The sequence below is a fragment of the Empidonax traillii genome, unplaced genomic scaffold, assembly GCF_003031625.1.
Source record: "Empidonax traillii isolate 1590-97213 ecotype Southwest subspecies unplaced genomic scaffold, ASM303162v1 scaffold707:size593822, whole genome shotgun sequence".
Classification (NCBI taxonomy): Eukaryota; Metazoa; Chordata; class Aves; order Passeriformes; family Tyrannidae; genus Empidonax; species Empidonax traillii.
The window spans coordinates 103,709-122,553 of NW_020955900.1; the positions used below are offsets into that span (position 1 = coordinate 103,709).

General features: G+C 40.6%; 1 protein-coding gene across 4 annotated transcripts in view; it reads left to right on the forward strand.

The window, feature by feature from the left end:
• Nucleotides 1-8,577: 8,577 nt before the first annotated feature.
• The window catches only part of GPR137B (G protein-coupled receptor 137B), a 32,645-nt gene continuing 22,377 nt past the window's right edge, over nt 8,578-18,845 (forward strand). For 2 of the 4 annotated variants that reach the window (XM_027900111.1, XM_027900113.1), the window contains exon 1: nt 10,689-11,207. In XM_027900111.1, coding sequence (XP_027755912.1) covers nt 10,839-11,207 — 369 coding nt within the window. In that variant the 5' untranslated portion in view covers nt 10,689-10,838. Of the gene's footprint in view, nt 8,683-9,157; nt 9,241-10,688; nt 11,208-18,845 lie in introns of those variants that run through there. The other 2 variants (XM_027900112.1, XM_027900114.1) reach the window with 2 other exon arrangements.

The window sequence follows — 18,845 nt, forward strand, 5'->3', positions numbered from 1 at the left end:
TTTTTTTTTTTTTTTTTTTTTTTTTTTTTTTTTTTTTTTTTTTTTTTTTAAGTGGCTGCTCCTGCAGAGTAGCAGTGATTCCAAGAGCTGGCTGATATGTATATTTGATTCTGATTACTCTTACCAGTTATATAACCAAGGACATGTAGACTGAAAGTGGGGAAAGTCATTAGTAGCGATTATATTTGCTTACTGTAACTACATGGATTTGGATACTTATGTGGAATTTAAATGGATAGACTGCCTTTGAAATGTGCTCTCATGGATCGTGTAAATAGGTAGAAACAGAATACATATGCAATGACTAGATTAAATCTTAGCACAAATTCCTGGACACCCTAACCCTGTGTAAGAATATCAGGTATTGTATCAGATCTTCAGCCAGTATATCATACAAACCGGAGTAGATGAAATCAATATATACAGTGACTTCAACAAAGAAAGCAATCATAGTTTCCAAGACAGAAATACGTCCTCATGTAGGAGGATAAAATCAGCATAATCTGTTTCTGCGCAAAAAGGCAAGTGGTGGCACTGTTAGTGAAGTTACCTATTCCAGTTCTGGTAATGCTCAAGATTCTTTCTAACGATTTGGCAGCATGGGGGTTTCTAACAGTTTAAAAATGCTCTGAAATTGTATTAGCAAAGCAAATTAAAAAAAAAAAAAAAAACTTCCACAAAATTGTTTAAAAGTAAAAAATATGTTAAATTGTGGTTGAAGCAAAGAATATATAATGAAAGCTAAAACACTCAGACTGTAAGTCTATATCAGTGGAATCCCCCTGAAATGATAGAATTTGTTTACTACTGAGTGTTCAGGATTTTGAACTGCTTTGTATACACAGGTATCTATAAAAAAAATGTGATAGAGACATTTGTATTTCCTCCTCATTAGTCTCTGTGTTTTATGTTGAATTAAAAAAGGCCGAGAATTTTCCATGGTCTTTGTCTTGCAGGAGAAAGCACAGAAGAGGATGTAGTTGCTTCCATGAAAAGATATTTTTTCCCAAAATATATCCCATTCCTTCTAACATTAAATTGATTTTTATATACTGCTATAAGGCATTTATGAAGAGGATATATGGTGCAAATAACTAGTTTTGTTATCACTTTTTTTTTTAAATAGAAATCACTTTCTTTTTGCAAAGTCCTGTAAACTAAAGAAATGAAAATAATTTAGATTTAGTATGTCTCATGAAAATACTTAGAAGACTGAATTTTTCTTATGCAAATCATTTTTATAGAGCTCTATGGGTGAAACTGACTCTCCACCCTCCCTACTGACTTCTGGCTACCAAATCATACTCTTTTCTAGTGCAAACATTCTGACATTACTATTTTGCTTCTCTTAATGAAAAATTATTGGTAGACACACACACTATAAAATAGGGGGGTCATTAGAATAGATCAGATAAAATCTTAACCAAATCATAACCAAAGCTGTCTGAAGATACAGACAGAAGCTTGCATGGCCTACCTTTGAAGATACAATCCTGGAAATTCTTTCTTCATATCTTCATACTCTTTTGCCGTGTTTTTGAACTCAGGACATGCTTTTAGTAATGTGCAATAAATGACCTAGTGCCATAGGCCTTGTAGGACTACAGTTTTATACTTGTGGTTATCAAGAAATCAAATACTTAACATGACTTATGTTATGCACACTTGATGTCATCAAACTGAGAAACAATTGGGACAACCAGTCCTGTCTTATAACAATCACAACAAGCACTGTCAATTAGGTAAAATTACTTTTGATTTTAGCTGTGTCATCAATGTCATTGACTGATGTCTCGTTAGCACATCTCTTGAATTTAAACCTACAAATTTCATTATGCAAAGCTGAAAACCTTTCATACTGATTAACAAAACTCAAATTCAGCTGCTCAATTTGTTTCATTAAGACAGTTTGAAATTCTGTGTATTTTTTTCTATTCATTTATCAAGTGCCTGTACCACCCTTGCCTAGCTGAGATTGAGATAGTCATTACTTTTTAAAAAATATGGGAAAACCAAATGTGAAAAACAAAATAAAACACAGCAGTTTCTGATGAAACATACAGATAACATCTGCAATGGCATAGTTAATATGAAGCAAATACAGCTGCACATGGGAACAAAACTCCCAAAACATTTTATTAGCAATTATGATTGAAGATATTTTGCTGTAATTTTATCTGTTCTAGAAGAGGATTGGAAATCTGCCATTGTACTATACTGGATTTTCCTCCAAAATAAACTACAGTCAGAACAGCTGGAGGTAATAGAAGTATGTCCAGGATAAATACTTTCCCCCTCCCTGCCCTCCATCCCAGCTGTTAAATAATTTTATTCCTCTTCCTTTCACGGCATGTACTACTGGATAGTTTCTATCCTCTCTTCTCTGCAAAGTCCCTCAGCTCTCCTCACCCTGTACTTACAAAGAGCTGATATGACCTGGGGCAAACTCTTATTTTACCAAATGTCAATTCACACATATCTTACACCCTACAACCAACCATATTGCTTCTTAACAACTCTGGTTCCTCCTACAACACCTATTGCACTACTTCTCCGAAGTCTGGATCCTGGGGAAAAACAATCACTAAGGATAAAACTACAAAATTCTTGCAAAAGTGTTCAAATAAAACTTCCACTGACAACCTTAATTCTGCCATGTCCTAACCTTTAAAAAGTTAATATCTTATTACTGGATACTTGAATATTATAATTATTATCTAGGTATAATTTGAATTATATTTATATTTACTAATATGTTAAGGGATAATACTAATATAGCAGCACCATGTGTTTTTTCTTTTATAGTTCTGATTTATTGTAAACGTATTGCCAAATACGATTATTAAGAAAACATATTTGTAGTTGTCCTGGTTTTGATTGGGATAGAGTTAATTTTCTTCTTAGCTTATACAGTGGGGTTTTTTGGATTTAGTATAATAATGTTGATCAGCTGCTTGCTGGAGTTAAACCACAACAGTGGCTTGGATGCTTATTTATTATAATACACTTACATAGAAACAGGTTTATAAAAAGAAATGAGAAAGACAAAGTTTTTGCTATCCACACGGTGATATCATCAAACAACTTGCTTGTGGGAATTTTACAAAAATCCCCCAAAGGTTAAGGGATAGCACATGCTGTCTCCAAGCAGAGTTTCTCTTTAATGTCGTTCCTGTAATAACATCTGCAGCTCTGTTTCTTCAGACTTTCTCTTTTCCCTTTTTTCTTTTTCTTTCTTTCTTTTTTTTTCTTTTTACACTTTTACAGTTCTCTGCTCTGCTCCACCCACTAGAGCAATTTATTCAGCTGGGCCATTTGAAGTCTAATGCTTTTAATGTTCTGCACGGTAAAAACAAACATGAGCAGTTGGCATGATTATTGCATTCATGAAACTATCATCTCTTATTTTAGTGTCTTAGAGGCAAAGGCAGTTCCCTTTATGAATAGGCAATATATACTTGCCACTTTTCCCCCAATAAAACCAACGTGTTATTAAGCCAGTTACTATTGTTTTTCACATAATTGTATCTTAACGATGTAAAGGAAGAGGAGACAAAGCACAATCGATTTCTGCCACTGAGGCACAGTTCATAGCCAAGTAAAACACTGCAGAAGCGATCAGGACAATGCTGGTTTACTGCTTTGCAACAGGGGCAAATAAGGAAAAGCTACTGGTCGGGACAGGAAACCGCCTGGCTAAATGCAGCTGGCTCGGGGACATGAACCTATGTAACAACCTCTGTTTCTCTTCCAGGGGAGCTTTATGGAGAAAACAGGCATCTTCACAGGCGGGCAGTACAGAAAAGCTGATACCTTCAGAGCTGCAGAGGAAAGCAAGCAGCTTCAGTCTCTGTGTCCATCTCAGATGATCAGCGGGAAAAGAAATAAAAAAAGAAACAAAAAAAAAAAAAAAACCAAACCCAAACCACGCTAATAAACACGGGGTTTACCATCCAGAAGGAGCTGGTAAAAACATTCCTTCCCATTTCTCGTTTTCCACGAGGGGGCGCGGTGGTGCCGGAGGGACAGCCCGGGATGGCGGTGGCTCTGACCGCCCCGCCTGAGGGGAAGGGTCTCGCAGGACCCGCCTCAGCGCCCCCTCTCATTCCCTCCCGTTCCCCTCGGGGCCCGGAGGTGTCCTTGTGCCTCCGCCTCTCGCCGTGGTCCCCGCGCCTTGGGACGAGACGGCTTTGGTGTTGTGGTGGCTCCCCGAGCGGGGCGGCTGGTGGGGGGCTCTGAGCCAGCCCTCCCTGTCCATTCCTGCCGGCAGACGCGGACAGAGGGACGGTGGATCGTGGTGCGGTGTCCCCCACTGTCTTCACCTCCTTTCTGCTGCCAGAGAGGCACCTCGGAGGGGGTGAGGACCCAGGGGGTCTGTAGATGACGCCCTGATGCCTTGGCAGATGAGGTGCCAGCTCTCTCCCGATCCTCTAATTGAGCCTGGAGGAGCCAGCCACCAGCGTCCTTTGCCCTCAGGTGTAGGCTGACAGCTTGGACAAGTCGTACGGCAGCAGGGAAGTAACAGCAGAAACACACGTGTAAAAACATGGGATGCAACATAAAAATGATAGAACTGGGTGCTGCTGCCTGAATCTTACGTGTTCAGTATTGAATACAGATTTTCTATAAAGGGTTGTTTACTACTTGGTTTTAGCCCAGGATTTACAAATGCTTCTCAGGTCTTTCAAGATGAGCTAAAATGCAGATTCACTAATAATCAAAGAAAGCTGATCTTATAAGAATTCAACTCTGAGCTATAAATTTGAAATATATTTCAGGAATACTCTGTTTCTCTGCACAGTTACATCACCTTGCAGTCCCAGGTACAATCCTTTGCTACCATCTACAGTGGCTACTGCTTGCCGCATCCTATTTTTATGCCCCAGAAAGGCCAGACTGGAGTCCCTCACTAATAAAAATGTCTTCATCGCTACGCCAAGGACAGCCCAACAGCTGACAAGTTTCTTCAGAGGCCCTTCAGAGGTCTCATTTACCTGAGAAGGCTTAAAAAAAATTCTGGACTTTTTGCTTCCACAGCTGAATTCTCGGCTGCTTGAATGAACAGATAATCAGGGCTGAAGCAGGTGATTTCTAACACTTAGTGCTTTGTTAGCTGTGAGCCAGATGCTTCATGTTGTCTAAGTATCAGAAGCGAAGAGAAGAAAATGAATTAACTCCCTTTACTGGATGTGGAAAAAATCATCCCTTTTCTAATGGACTTTTATTATTAACTCATCAAGACTCTTGTGAAGAGAAGATATGTTCCCTGTCAGAAAGTGTCATAGATAATATGAAACCCCTGGACACTGGGCCGAGTAATCTTTAGCACTCAAATCCACCTCCCTCTCTGTTATCAGTCCACATCTAATCCACCTCCTTTTTCCTGTCAGCTCATACACAACTGACTGACCTATCTGAGGGAATCCCCACTGAAGAGAAATGTCTAATTGCTTTAGTTCCTTTTTAATGGGTTTTTCCAGTGGGGGGTGGGGATGGGTGCAAAGGTGGTAAACCCTAAGTCAAAGAAAGCAGAGAAGGCTAGCAAAGGAAAGGGTATATTCTGCTTGAGCCAGCATGGATTCAAAGCGTCTTTCTGGGTTATGGAGGCATCCAGGAAACTGAAAATTGCAAAGAATGATTTAAACAATGAAAAGCAACAGATCATTTTCAGTTCTTTTTAATCTTATATCTCAGTTTACTGAGATATGCTTTAAACACCAAGGAACGTGCATCATAGGCAGAAATGTCAGGGTGTCCAAGATTTTCTTACCAGTCTGGAATCCAGACTGCAACTCCAAGCTTGAGACTGCTCCTATTGCATGTTGCGCAATGGAAAAGTCTGCAACAGAGCCTGAAATCTGTGTTTAACCCCCCTAATAGAGACAAAGTTTGAAAATGACACAAAGGCAGTGGTGTTCTAATGCTTCCATTTTCAGGCTGTGTCTCTTTCAGTCTTCTATTCACTGAGTAACACATTTAATCCTTTTAGAAAATTTTCTTCTGGTCAAGTATGGACTGAAATTATGAAACCATTCTTTTCTTGCCTTGCATTACTCTGATTAGTGTGTGCGGTGAGTTCCTGCCCTTGATGCGTAGGCATTACTTTATGTGAAGCCAATGGAAGCTTTGGCTGCCTTAAGGCTTATGGGTTAAGGCCCTGCATTTGTACTGGTTTACGCCACTGTATGACCTAAATGAGATTAGAATAATAAATCCTGATTTATTATGAGGGTTTTATTTAGACATGTTTTGAGTATGAGGTCTGTGTCAGGATTAATAGTGAAATCTAACATGCCCAGGCACAGAGAAAGCCCAACAATGAAAGGACATTTTTTCCCTTGAGAAAACTGGTTCCCAGCCCTCTGTTTGGCTTTTAACAGAGTTGCTAAATGTTGAATGGGACAGAGATGCTGGATCCCAACGATGGTGACGTAGTCCATGACTTGGAGATGAGCCCATTCCAAACGAAGGACAGAAGTATGCCATCAGAAGTGTTTTCCAAGGCTAAGTACTCATGCTCTGCAATGCAGTAGCATTGAAAAGGCTTCAAACAAGGTTCTTGGAATCCAAAGACAAATGAGAAATTACAGGTTTAGGATTTTCTGGCTAACTCATCTGTCATGTTGAATGGGCACTGGTTTAGGTGCCTGCCCAGTAGTTAAATCAGATTGATGAATCTGTTCCAAGGGAATGTTCATTGTTTTCAGCATCCTGGCCACCATGTCTCATCAGGAAATGTGATATCGTGTGATGTAATGCACCAAATTGCATTGGCCTTAGTATTAGATGCAGAAGATGTATGCTTACACCACATAGTTAAATTTCTCTATTTTAATAGTCCCATTACAAGAAGCTTCAGAAGAATTTGCCTTTCCAAAAGGCAAATTTAAATGAGGAGAATGCAGGGACTTGAGTTGGTACTTCTGTGGGATACAAAATGAAAGGTGTAAGAAGGAGATGTAAGTGTTGTGAAGAATTTGGGTGTATTAAATCATCATGAATTCCACAGTAACTCTACCCTTTGTGTAATTTAAAGAGTCTTAATAGTCCCACTCTCCACCAACTACTTGACAGATCTTTTTCAACATCAGATTTTTGTCCCAGCTGTTTTTTTTTTAATAGGTACAGGAAGAATTATTTCCTTTAAAATGTTGTTGTTGAATTTTGTAATCATAGGCATCATGGGGTGAGGAGCAAAAGAAAATGCTGAACCATAGTGCCATTTTATTTTTCTTTGGTTTGGCAAGATGCCTGTCTATCTTGCAACCTCTCCTGGTACATCTCAGCTGGGGTGGAACTGAATGGAATGGCCTCACAATTTTTCAGATAATTTTAGAGAAAAGCGATTTTTGAAGAAGGGTGAACTTTAACATCCAGCAATAATACTTTACTTAGTACTTCACGTTTAAACCATGAGAGCCTGATAGTCATGAGAAACACAATCCAAGAAATCATGAAGCCTCAAAAGAAGGAAAAAACTTGCCCATGTAACTAAGGACAAATTCTCTGGATTTCCACAGTATAATATCAAATATGAAGATGGTTCACTATCTAACAAAATGTTAAATTATTTTCTTCCCTTCTTAGAAGTGCTCTTTTCTGCAAAATCCTTTCTAAAAGACTTCTAGAACTACACACTAGTGAGAGTCATTAGGTGCGGGGTCCTTTAGCACAGTGATTCACTAACAGTCTTGCCAGCAAATTCATTAACTGCAAGTGACATCAAAGATGAGAACTCGAGACCTCTTTGCACAGCAGCAGGAGCAGCAGTTCAACTTGCAGAATCCAGGCACATTATGTTATCTACTTTTGTTCATTTCAAGTCAAATAGCAGTGGGACAGCCTAGATAAGCAACTTTTTGAACCCTGGAGGTCCACTCAAGATTATTTCTTTGAGCAATGGCCCTTAGAAAGAAAACAGTAACAAACAGTTCATTTGGAATTGCCCAACATCCCTGGACAGCAGCGGGAGTGTGCTGAAGACCAAGCACTGGCTGGTGCTTCTTAAACACTGAAGAACTGCGTGGGAAATTTGATCTATTAGGAAGTTTCTTATAATGCTGCAATGCAGAGTTTCACAACCAACCTTTGCTCACCTGCTGGCAAGGACACGTGTCCGTGGTGCAGTCTGTGCCACCACCGTTCTTTGCTGTCCCTTGGCAGCACCCGACCAAGAGATCACCCATTTTCTTTAGTTATTTACAACATGATGCCCACAAAGCGTGAGTTGGCAATCACATCCACAAAGGGCACTAAGGGAAACCTGCAGCTGGTTGAGCAGAAATGGATGCTTCCCTGTACATTTTATAGTATACCTCAGGCATGTGGCAGTCATAAAATCCTGGTGGTTTTGCTGAAGGCGCATTGCGGAAGCCTTTACCCTCACGTAACAGGTTAAAGACTTATAGCACAAGCTGTGAAGAGTTGTTATAGGTCACTGATAAAAAGCAATACAGCGCTTATGGTCAGTGTGGGTTAATATTAGCCACAAGCGTAATCAGAAAGTCTGTGCTGAGAGCAGAGAGGTGGTGTGTAACCCACTGAATTTATTATTGCTGTACTATGTCCTCTAGATAGTGCATGTGTGCACTGGGCTGGTGGAGGCTGAGGGATTTACAAGGCTGGCCTGCCAGTGGAACTGAGGAAGGTTAGGGAGATGTTTTCCTTGTCTGCTAGAAGGAAGTATGTATCAATATAGGGGAGATGTTTTCTTGATCTGGGAGATGGAGCCTTCTGTAGTATGTACCATAATATAACCTATTGTATCTGTTCTGTTTGTTATGCGTATTGTCTAAACTCCCGTTCAAGCCCTTTATCTTCCCTACCTTTGCCTAATGAACATTATGGCCTGAGCACAGGCAGCTTCTTTGACAAATTTGCTTCAGTAACTGCTCAGTTTTCCATTTTCTACCCTGGTATAAAGTAAATTTTACTTTTTTTCTTTGTTCTTGTTCTTCAAGGAAATACAAAGGATCTAGGAGCAGGTGCTAATTTAAAACTAAGTCCAAGTTTATTTATGTTGAAACCATAAAATCCTCCTTCTGTGCAAGCTATAGCATACCTCTGTACATGCACAGGGTTTTTAGTGCTTGGACATTTCTTATCCTCTCCCCTCTTTCCCATATTCACTCTGCATTCTGTATATTTCTGTACGTAGTCAAATTGACAGTCGCCCAGTGCTGTGTATCACCCTGCTTCTGTAAGCTGTTTATCTGGGATTTCCAAAGCTGACTGCACCTGGTAAGGGTCTTAAAATCATATCTAGACACCTTAATCTGTGACCTGATTTACAGAAGCACTGAGAACCCACAAATCCCTTTGCAGTCAATGGGACCTGAGTTTGCTTAGCACCTTGAAAATCAAACTGCTTATGTTTCATCACCTAACCATGAATTTTGGAACTTTAGCTTTAAGGGTCCAGCGTGGGTATTTTTAGGGCAGGATGAGGTTCACTTAGAGATATTTTTAAATGACTATTGAAATGTATGTCTGCTTATTTATACTAATAAGCACAATTATAGTAATTGTCTTTTTCAACAAAATAGTAGTTCCTAATTCCTCTTGGTGCAAGGCATTAAGATGGAAATTGTTATTTTAGTTGATACTCACTGTCAGTTTCTGCATGCCATGTACACTGTGTTAGTTCACTACATGAACTCTTTCACTAAAGGAATCTTTTTTCACTGCTCACCAGAATTGTGGGGTCCTCCCTGGGGATTGTTCCAAGTAATAAGCACTTCTTGTAATCAGCTTACTATAAATAATAGAGCAAAACATGGCTATGCTCCAGCAATGATACCAAGGTATCTTTTAAAAACCTTATTGTTCTATGGTATATGACGCTGTACATGACCTAGAGAGATATGAAGCATTTCAACCACGCTATGAATGTCTAAAACACTCAGTTTCAGTTCTCAGTTCTCACCCCCGTGAGTCAAACCCATCAGCCTGTCATAGCACCTATTAATTTATAGATTTCATCCCAAGGGCACATCTGCACACTTGTGAGAAGGCGTGTCTGGTCAGCTGTTTCCACAGAGATGGCACAAATAACAACCAAGAAGAAAAGAACCTGTAGCTGCATGTATGCTTTGGTGAATTTGGGTATTAAGGGGGTTTTATTTGTTCCTATATATGCTATGTTTGGAAGCCCCGATGTGCCTTTTCTCCCATTCCAATGAAATGTCTTATGTTACAAGAAAAAGAAGAAACTGAATGTGTTAGATTTGCCGGCAAATTGTGTATTTCTTTATAAACACAAAGGTTTCTGCAATGCTGAGCTGAATTGTTACAGCTTACTAGAGCAGATTGAATTTCATGAATACTTGAAGGTGCTTAAAATGATTTCTAATAAAATGCAGCAAAATGAAGTACTCGTTAAACAGGAAACAAAACAGAACAAAACAAAAAATCCTACAAAGATACGATGTGGCTACCACTGGGAAAATGTCAGGTACTTGCTTCTTGTAGAAAATAGAACATTACTTAACTGATTTGAAATCCAGATAATTTTCCTTAGGAAGAAAATCAGCAGTAAGCTGTTCAGAGGCTGGTGAATTTCTTTGTTTCTTAAGGATGGTAAAGATTTGTGCAGAGACATTAGCAAAGAGCAGCTTTCTGAGCTGTTCCCTGCCAATTGCTGACAAAGGCAGTCCTAATGAATCATTCTGAATTGTGATCATGTGCTACCAGCCCACAGTGAGCTGCCAAAGAGGAAGTGCAGCTTGTTTTCTTTCATTTTCTTGATTCCTATGCTGTAGGAAGATGAAAGGAGAAGGAGGAGGAGGCAACAGCGGCAGCCAAACTTAATAAATAATTCTGACGATTCCTGATATCAAATGGAGGCCCCAGAGTGGGACCCACTGAAAAATGACACCCTTCCGCCGACCCTGACGCCAGCTGTCCCTCCGTATGTGAAGTTGGGCCTGACCATTGTATATACTGTTTTTTATTCACTGCTTTTTGTGTTCATCTACGTTCAGCTCTGGCTGGTCCTTCACTACAGGCACAAGAGGTTCAGTTACCAAACCGTCTTTCTGTTTCTCTGCTTGTTTTGGGCCTCTCTTAGGACAGTGCTCTTTTCATTTTACTTCAAAGACTTTGTTACAGCAAATTCTCTCAGCCCCTTCATCTTCTGGCTTCTCTATTGCTTCCCAGTCTGCCTCCAGTTTTTCACCCTGACCCTGATGAATCTTTACTTCACACAGGTAAGCAACAGATATTTGATTGATTAAATCTGACAGAATGGTAGAGCAGTATTTTGTAAGAATCGTGAGAAAAGTGTAATTTACAAATGCACCTTGGTAATGCAAAAAAGCAAATTTTGGTTGTTTAGTTGTTTATTTTAACTTCTGATCTATATGCAAGTGATCAATGTTACAATGAAACTGGAGCCTAAAGAGATCATTGTAGGAATGGCAATTAATATACCTACTGTCTATAAAATGGGTGTCATTTAATTTGAAGGTTGGGGAAAAATGTATAGGAGAGCTTGAAAGCTGGACACCCAAAATGCCATTCTATTATTATACTTTATTATTGTTATTGTTGTTATTAGACTTTATAAACCTCCTGGCTTACCAGACTTGATCTCTGTGATCAGTCAGAAATGTAATTTCTACTTTTGCCAGCAACCCCCCTCCACATCCTAGTTTTTCTCTAAGTTAGCTAGCAGGTTTCTGAGTGAGATTTCTATGTGTATCACAGTTAAAACTGTTGATCAAGTCCTACTGTGGACCCAAATTTCTAAAATTACCAGTTTTACAAACAGATTTGACTCTGGACCCCAATAAGGGCTAAATGCTGTACAGAGATACACCCTCTATTTCAAGGACTCTCTGATGTAAAGGTAAATTAGCTGTACAGTGGGGTACAGGAAATAGTGTCATCATTTCAGAAATAGCTCCTGGTACAGTTTATCTGTGCCACTGACAGCTAAGGAGCCAGATGAGTTAGGCTGCACAGTGCTCCAGGTTGCTGCGGTTAGAATTGCTTGGAAATATTTATGGTGAGCTTGGGTATCTTGCACTGGGCTGCAGGGTGGGATATTGGCATGCTGAGGCAAAGAACGACTGCTGGGCTTGCCTAAGATTGCACAGGAAGGTTGCAGGAGGGCAGAGACTGGGTTCTCTATCTCCTTAATCCCTCTATAGTACCAAGAACAGGATGCCAAGCCTGCACCCAGATGACCCTTGTCAAAGTCCAGTTTCTTAGTGCAGGAGCAGTTGGTCAGGAAAGCATCAGCCAGCCCTGGAGCACACCAGGCAATGCTCAGGATGCTCTGGGAGTTGCTGTGTGCTCCACTTGGAAGCAGCTTGGTGCTGGGGTCTGGGTGCTTCTTTAGTCCCCATGGTGTTTAACAGTGCTCTGTAGTGATGGCAGGCCTTTCAGTTCTGAACAGCCTATCTGGAGAGATGAGCTGCTTGTAAGACCTGCCATCCCAGAGCTGAAAAAGCAGCAATGTAAGCATGACAGCTGTAAGAAGATCACTTGAATTGTAGAGGGTATTAAATACTTAGAACCACATACACAGTTTTGTGCTTAGTTTACTATTCTGGATTCAGTGTCTGAAACACCTACTAACTCACCCTGCTCCACTCCCTGGGACTTGAGATATATTAAGGGATTACAGGAACCTTTCATCTACACGCTACTCAAATCCAGCTCAGGCATGTGGTGACCTTTGCTTTATCCCACAGCTATTGTGAGGGTTATTTGATAACTGCGCAGTTTCCCAGGGCCAAATGTCCATCATCATCACACAGTCCATCTCCATCATAGTGCCAGGACTAAGTCGTAGCCTTAAGTCAGATCCTTCCCTCAGACACATAGGTAGGGCTACCGTGGAAGTTGGCAGGCAGAATGCAGCATCCTGGCTCTGGGCCAAGAGAAGCTGAGACTGTGAGCATAGAGGGGGCACAGCAGTCTCTGCATTAGAGTGTCAGCACTCAGGAGGCTTAGTGTTGTGGGTAATATTCGTTTTGTCTAAGGAAGAGCTAGAAAGAGAGCACACAGAATGCACACGTATGTCCTTTCAACTTATTTTTAGCATTGCTGTCTGATAGTATTCAGGAAGCACAAGCTGGTGGTTGGAAACAGAAAAAAATGCTAAGGCAAATGTTCTGCCTTTGAGACAATTCCTGCTTTGTCAGCCTGAGTCTTCATGATTTTCCTCTGGGCCTCCCTGCAAAAGAGTGTAATAGTTACCTATCTTGAGGGCTGTTGCAAGTCTTTTGAAACAATATTTGCAAGGCACTTTCAGAGTTTGTGATGTGCATCATAATCTTTAAATAACATAGGCCACTGTAGACAGGCATAAGACTAGTATTGCTGTTTGCTCCAGAGCTGGTTGCTGTCAGTGAAATCTCATCTCAGATATCTCCCCAGATGAAACAAAGCTTTAAGAAATACAAGCACAGCCACTGTACAAGTATAATATGACACAGAATAAGTGCACATATTTTTAATTCACTGCTATTAATTCTTTATTTCTAACCATTAAAAGGTGGTTTGGCTTGAAATTCAGCATCTTGTATTTAGTGTGCGTCTAGCTTTCCACAGTAGGCAAGCAAGAACTAGTGTGAAAGGGGTGGGGAGAGAAAATTTTGTTTTCGGTAATGGCTTATAACTTCACAGACCTGCTCAGAAACAACTTTTGTCCTTTTATTCTCTAGAAAGTGGGCAAGAAGGGTCTCATTGTATGAAAACCTTGCTATTTCACTGGTGCTTAGCTAGAGGGAAAGAAGTGCTCTGTGTATAGTATAGGGATAGAGGACTGGAAGAGACCCCACGGGTCTCTGGAATTTGCAGGTATTTATTATCTGCTGTACAGCACCCACCATTTCTGTATGTAGCACTGCTAGGGAAACTTTCAAACATAGACGTGAGAAGGAAAAAGGTTATTAAAAAAATACTGCAAATCCTCCTAGCCAAACAAAAAACCTCATTTGGCAAGTGCCTGAGGGTATTTTTCAAAATAATAAGCACCTTTGAACTTGACAGAGAGTTAGCCACAAGTACTCTCTTTTTTTAATAGGTATCCCAAAGCAATAGGGAAATTTTAACTGTGTTTTATGTGTAGCAAGACAAATAAGCCCTGATGATGTCAGCACAGTGGAGTTTTGTTCCCAGACTTGAGCATCAGCAGCCGCAGCAGAAGAAGCTGTAATGTGTTGGGGACCTGTAAGCAAAAGGGAAGTAAGAATCAAAATAGTTTTGACCCAGAACAAGGGATCTTCGGATTAAGAGCCGAGTTCAGGGTCCTTTGCTACGGTTTTCATTCTGCCCTACTTAGGGCAGAATAGAAAAGGTGCTGCAGATAAGGCTTATATAATATTAGTTCCTCTCAGAAATTCCATACTGGAGAAAATTAATGTGATTTCTAATGAAATAACTAAATATATTAGAATCTATTAATCCTGTGTCTGTATTCATTCTCTTCTAAAGAAAAAATAATAGTGTGACCTATCCTCTCAAGAGGGTAGACCCTCTGTCTACTTGAAAATCATTAAAGTAAATCTCAACTGAAGATGAAATCCAGTGGCACCTCTGTAAAACAATAGTGTGACAAGACCAAGTAAGTGCACTGTATCAAGCCACAGCAACTCCGTGGTCCTGATCCATCAGATAAGGAGCTGAAGTGAGAATTTCCACCTAGAGACACCAAAAATCCCATAGATATGTTTGCCTTACACGTGCAGCTTCCATGTGTCTATTTTGCTGCTTGATAACATATTTTCCATTTTAAAGTGGAAAAGACAGCAAAGATCCTAGGACTTGGGCACTCTTTCATGTATCTTCCCTGCCCCTGACAAGGGGAGACTGAGTTGAGTCCTCAGACTTTACAGTTAGTGCTGTGGGCAAAACAGTAAAGAGGCTCTGGGAAACAATATTAGTTGCCTTTTTTGGTGCATGTGAGGGGTGGGCAGAGAAGGACTTGCTTCACTTTGTCCTGTTTGCTCAGACTTTGCTTTTCCCTGGGGAACAGAATACAAATGAAGCAGGAGGGAGGCTAGGATGAAGGGTTACAGGCTCAAAGAACAAGGTCAGGGCCAAAGACCGTGAGCTATAGAGGACACTGAAAATCCCAGACCAGGCACAGCAAACAGTTTGGTGAACTGTAGGTTTCATCATTAGGTTGGGAAATTCTCCAGGACCTAGAGAAAGTAGAGCTGAGCTAAAGAGGTGAGAGACTGTATGGGTGGAGAAGGGCTGGGAGGCAGATTTTACCTCTCCTTCCTCCTCCCTAACTATCTTCCCTTTTCTCTGGCATCCACATTGAGAAGCTTACCCTGCCTTCCAGGCAGAACTGATAAAATCAGGGACTTTCAAATCAAGAGAAATTTTAAAGAATAAGACAGTTCAGAGGGGAGCTGGCCATGCCAGAACTGCCTGGCAGGGTGGGGTAGAAACAGCACAAGGCTTTCGGAGAGTTTACGTGTATCTCAGTGGAACAGGGGTACATGTTAGCTCTGGGAGGAAAATAAAGGAACACTTCACACCCTAATTATTCAGGATATAATTTCAAAAGTTCTCACCAATGAGAGGACAGAGAGGGCTTTTTATTTAGGAGAAATATTTTGAGTTTTTTTAGTAGAAATAAACAAACGATATATTATAAAGCCTATTATTAATTTAAAGCATGCTTTAGACGTACACAGAACTACACAGGAGTCTAACTATGTGTGGTAAAGCATCAGCAAACATATTTGCTTTAAAATGTTGTCCTTACTAATGTATCTACAGAAGAAAAATAGCAACTGCAGACTGTCTGGCTGTCAGCATCTGACATGAAGAATGAGATCATTTGACTTGGAAAATAATTTGATAGGAAAGCTACACATGAAAATTTACTGTGGCTGTCAGCCCCATAATCATCCCTGTCCTTTTAGGACTATTTTTACCAATTTACAGAAGACTGAATGTGATAGTGAGTCATGTAGGCCTTACAAACTGTGTAGAGTTTAGAGAGCAAAGAGAAAACTTACCTATTTTGGGAACTCTGAGCCAAATTAAGGAATGAACGTGGGAGAAAGAGAGAAAGGGGAAGGTGGGCCTTGGCCTGGAAGATATACAGCAGAAGAAAGGTATATGTGGTGTTGATGAAGGGCTCTGGGCCTGCATGAGGTTGTAGCAGATTTTCAAGGCTCGGAGAGAAGTTTGCATGGCACATGAAAGAGGAAGAGAGGAACCATGCTGAAAGGAACTGGGAAGGAAAAGTACACGCTATGCTTCTTATAAGGTTTTTGAAAGGAGAACTGTTAAATAAAGCTGAACCTCATTCCCGTGCAGAGGGCCAGCTTGAGACATACACAAGCACTTGTCACATACCTGAGGCTTTTTGGTGAGCTGAGCTGTGGTTCCTGTGAGTGTGACTTGATCAGCTAGCACTGGAGGTACAGCAGAGGTTTGCGCCAGCATCACTCCCACTAAATCAGAGCATGGACCTAAAATTTCTCTGGGGAGATTTTCTTTTTCTTTTGAGAATATCTGGCTTGGCTTAGACACCAGTTTCATTGGTACTTGTACGGCCAAAGTGGCTCCTGATTGATGTTCATAACCATATGGAACCCCCATTAGCTAAAACAGCCTGGCCCTATCTGCTTACTCTTCTGCCCAGCAGCTCTGCAGAGCTCTCTGCAACTGAGCTGCTAGTGGGCTCCCATGCCATCCCCACTGCTGGGGCCTGGTAAAATGCCTTTGAGGTCAGCTGTTTACATCAGTTCCTGCAATGGGAATGTTTTCTGGCTGTATGAAGAGCTTTCTGGAGTCCTTTTGAACTGCTGCAGTTTTCTATGCCAGACATATACCTCAGGGGAGTGGAGGAGGGAGTGTGAGAATCTCATTTGAGGTTTCCAGTCCTTTGGCAAAAACAAGGAGTCAAAACAGGATATTTCTCCTTCAAAGAACAAGCAAAGGGGGAAATACTTTTAAGAAGAAAAAGTAACCCTTTAGACATTAGCAAATTAGCAAGTATTTTTACTGAGTTTTCCATGTTACTGCTCATCTTTGGGCTCTCTGAAAGATTGTTTTAAAAGAGCCTGCCTTCTGCTTGCTGTTTAATCTATTCTTAGGAATAGTCTGGTTTGCTCTGGTTTGCTGGAAGACTTGCTTATATGACTCAGATATTGACTAGAAGCTTTCTCAACACTGCTGTGGGGAGGGGCCATTGAGCAACCAGTCTCTTGAGCTAAATGCCTGCTAAAAGAAAAAGCTGCACCCACGCATGTAAGGTATATTGAGATCAGCTTCTGACATCCCTACTCCCACTGAGCAGCCCTTTAATCTCTGACAATCACACTGCTTCCAGCAAGGCTACTCATGAACTAAGGCCCCATCAGTGTTTAATCAAAGGTGGCAGAACTTGGCTGCCTGTGTTTCTGCCTAGCAGTGAATTGGTCAGAATTGTCCATACTGTGGCTTTGATTCTATACAACATTTTCTGTACAGTGTTTGTTTTCTTTCTTAATGGTCATTTTGCTCTGATAAAATTCTGAATATTTATGGCTGACATGTCCACCAAACGTAAAATCACAGTAACAGCTGTTTCGGTGATCTCGAATCTGGAGATCCTGATAGATCTGCAGCAGGGGCATCACGTTTGGTTTTAGCTAAGTTATCCATGGAGATTTTGCTGGGTAGTGCAGTCTTGGATTGGTTTATGTGACAGGACTGCTCTGTGACATTATAGGGATGAGTGGTTCATTTCTGGGGAAAAACAGGAGATGGTATTTAAAAACTTGAAATTTTCTGTGTTTTTTGAACTCAGAACAACTCATTGCCTACTGGCAGTTGCGTGTCTTTTGCGCTTCTTTGCAGAGGCTCTGAACTCTTCTGTTCAGTGCAACTCCTGAAAGCTGTCAAAATTAACGGTACAATATATGTGAGTAAGTGCTACTCACAACAGGTGAGGATTGTGGAATGGCCCTAGAGACAAGTTTTACTTGTTTAGTTTCACTGAGGTCAGGGATCTGTTCCCTCCTGCTTTCTCACAGTTTCTTGCAGAATAAGCAGGGTAGGCAGTAAGTCTTGTACAAAACTATGTGGAAAGTGTTTTGAACCACGTCCTCTCTAAAAGTGACAGCTACTCTTTATACACAGCAAAAATGCAAAACATTCACAAGGCTCTTGTACCTCTCCTTTCAATAGCAGGAGAGGTAAAACAACATAAACCAACATAAAACTTCCTGAACTCCTGTGAGATTTCATGACCCAGGAATTTGGAGAATGAATCACAGAAATCTTCGGTAAAGGATACTGCCAGATCCATTTGAAAACAGTATCAATGGTTGCAGAATACTTTTAGAGATTTTTTTTTTCCCCCAAGTTTTCAATTTTATTCTCAGCCTGCTGAAAAGCTCAGTGTTCTCTGCTGCTTCAGCTAGTGCTAAGCAGGCCGATGCGTCACAAAAACAATTTCCATGTCAAGGCAGCTGTTTATGGTGAATAGAAGTTAAATGACAAGTTTTTCCAGGAGCGCTGGAACAAGTGGAGCCTGATTTTCTCCAGATCTATGTCTCATGATTGACTTTGTTTCCATAACTGGAGCATTTCTTACGGTATTTTGCTATGCAGACTCATATTGGGTGGGTGTGGAATCATTATGCAGGGCTCTCCTCACTGAGATCACAAATCAGATGCATTTTTAGAGTTTCTTCTTTCTATAGAGTGACTAATTTTTTAGGAGGGTGATAAAGGATCATGCCTTTGATACTTCAAGTATTTTCTTATCAATTTTCTGACAAGAGTATTTTAAGACTAGTAAAGGACCGATAAACAGATTGACAGGCAGACACATGCCTACACATACACTGTGATCATGTAAATCCTGTTTCATAGAATCATAG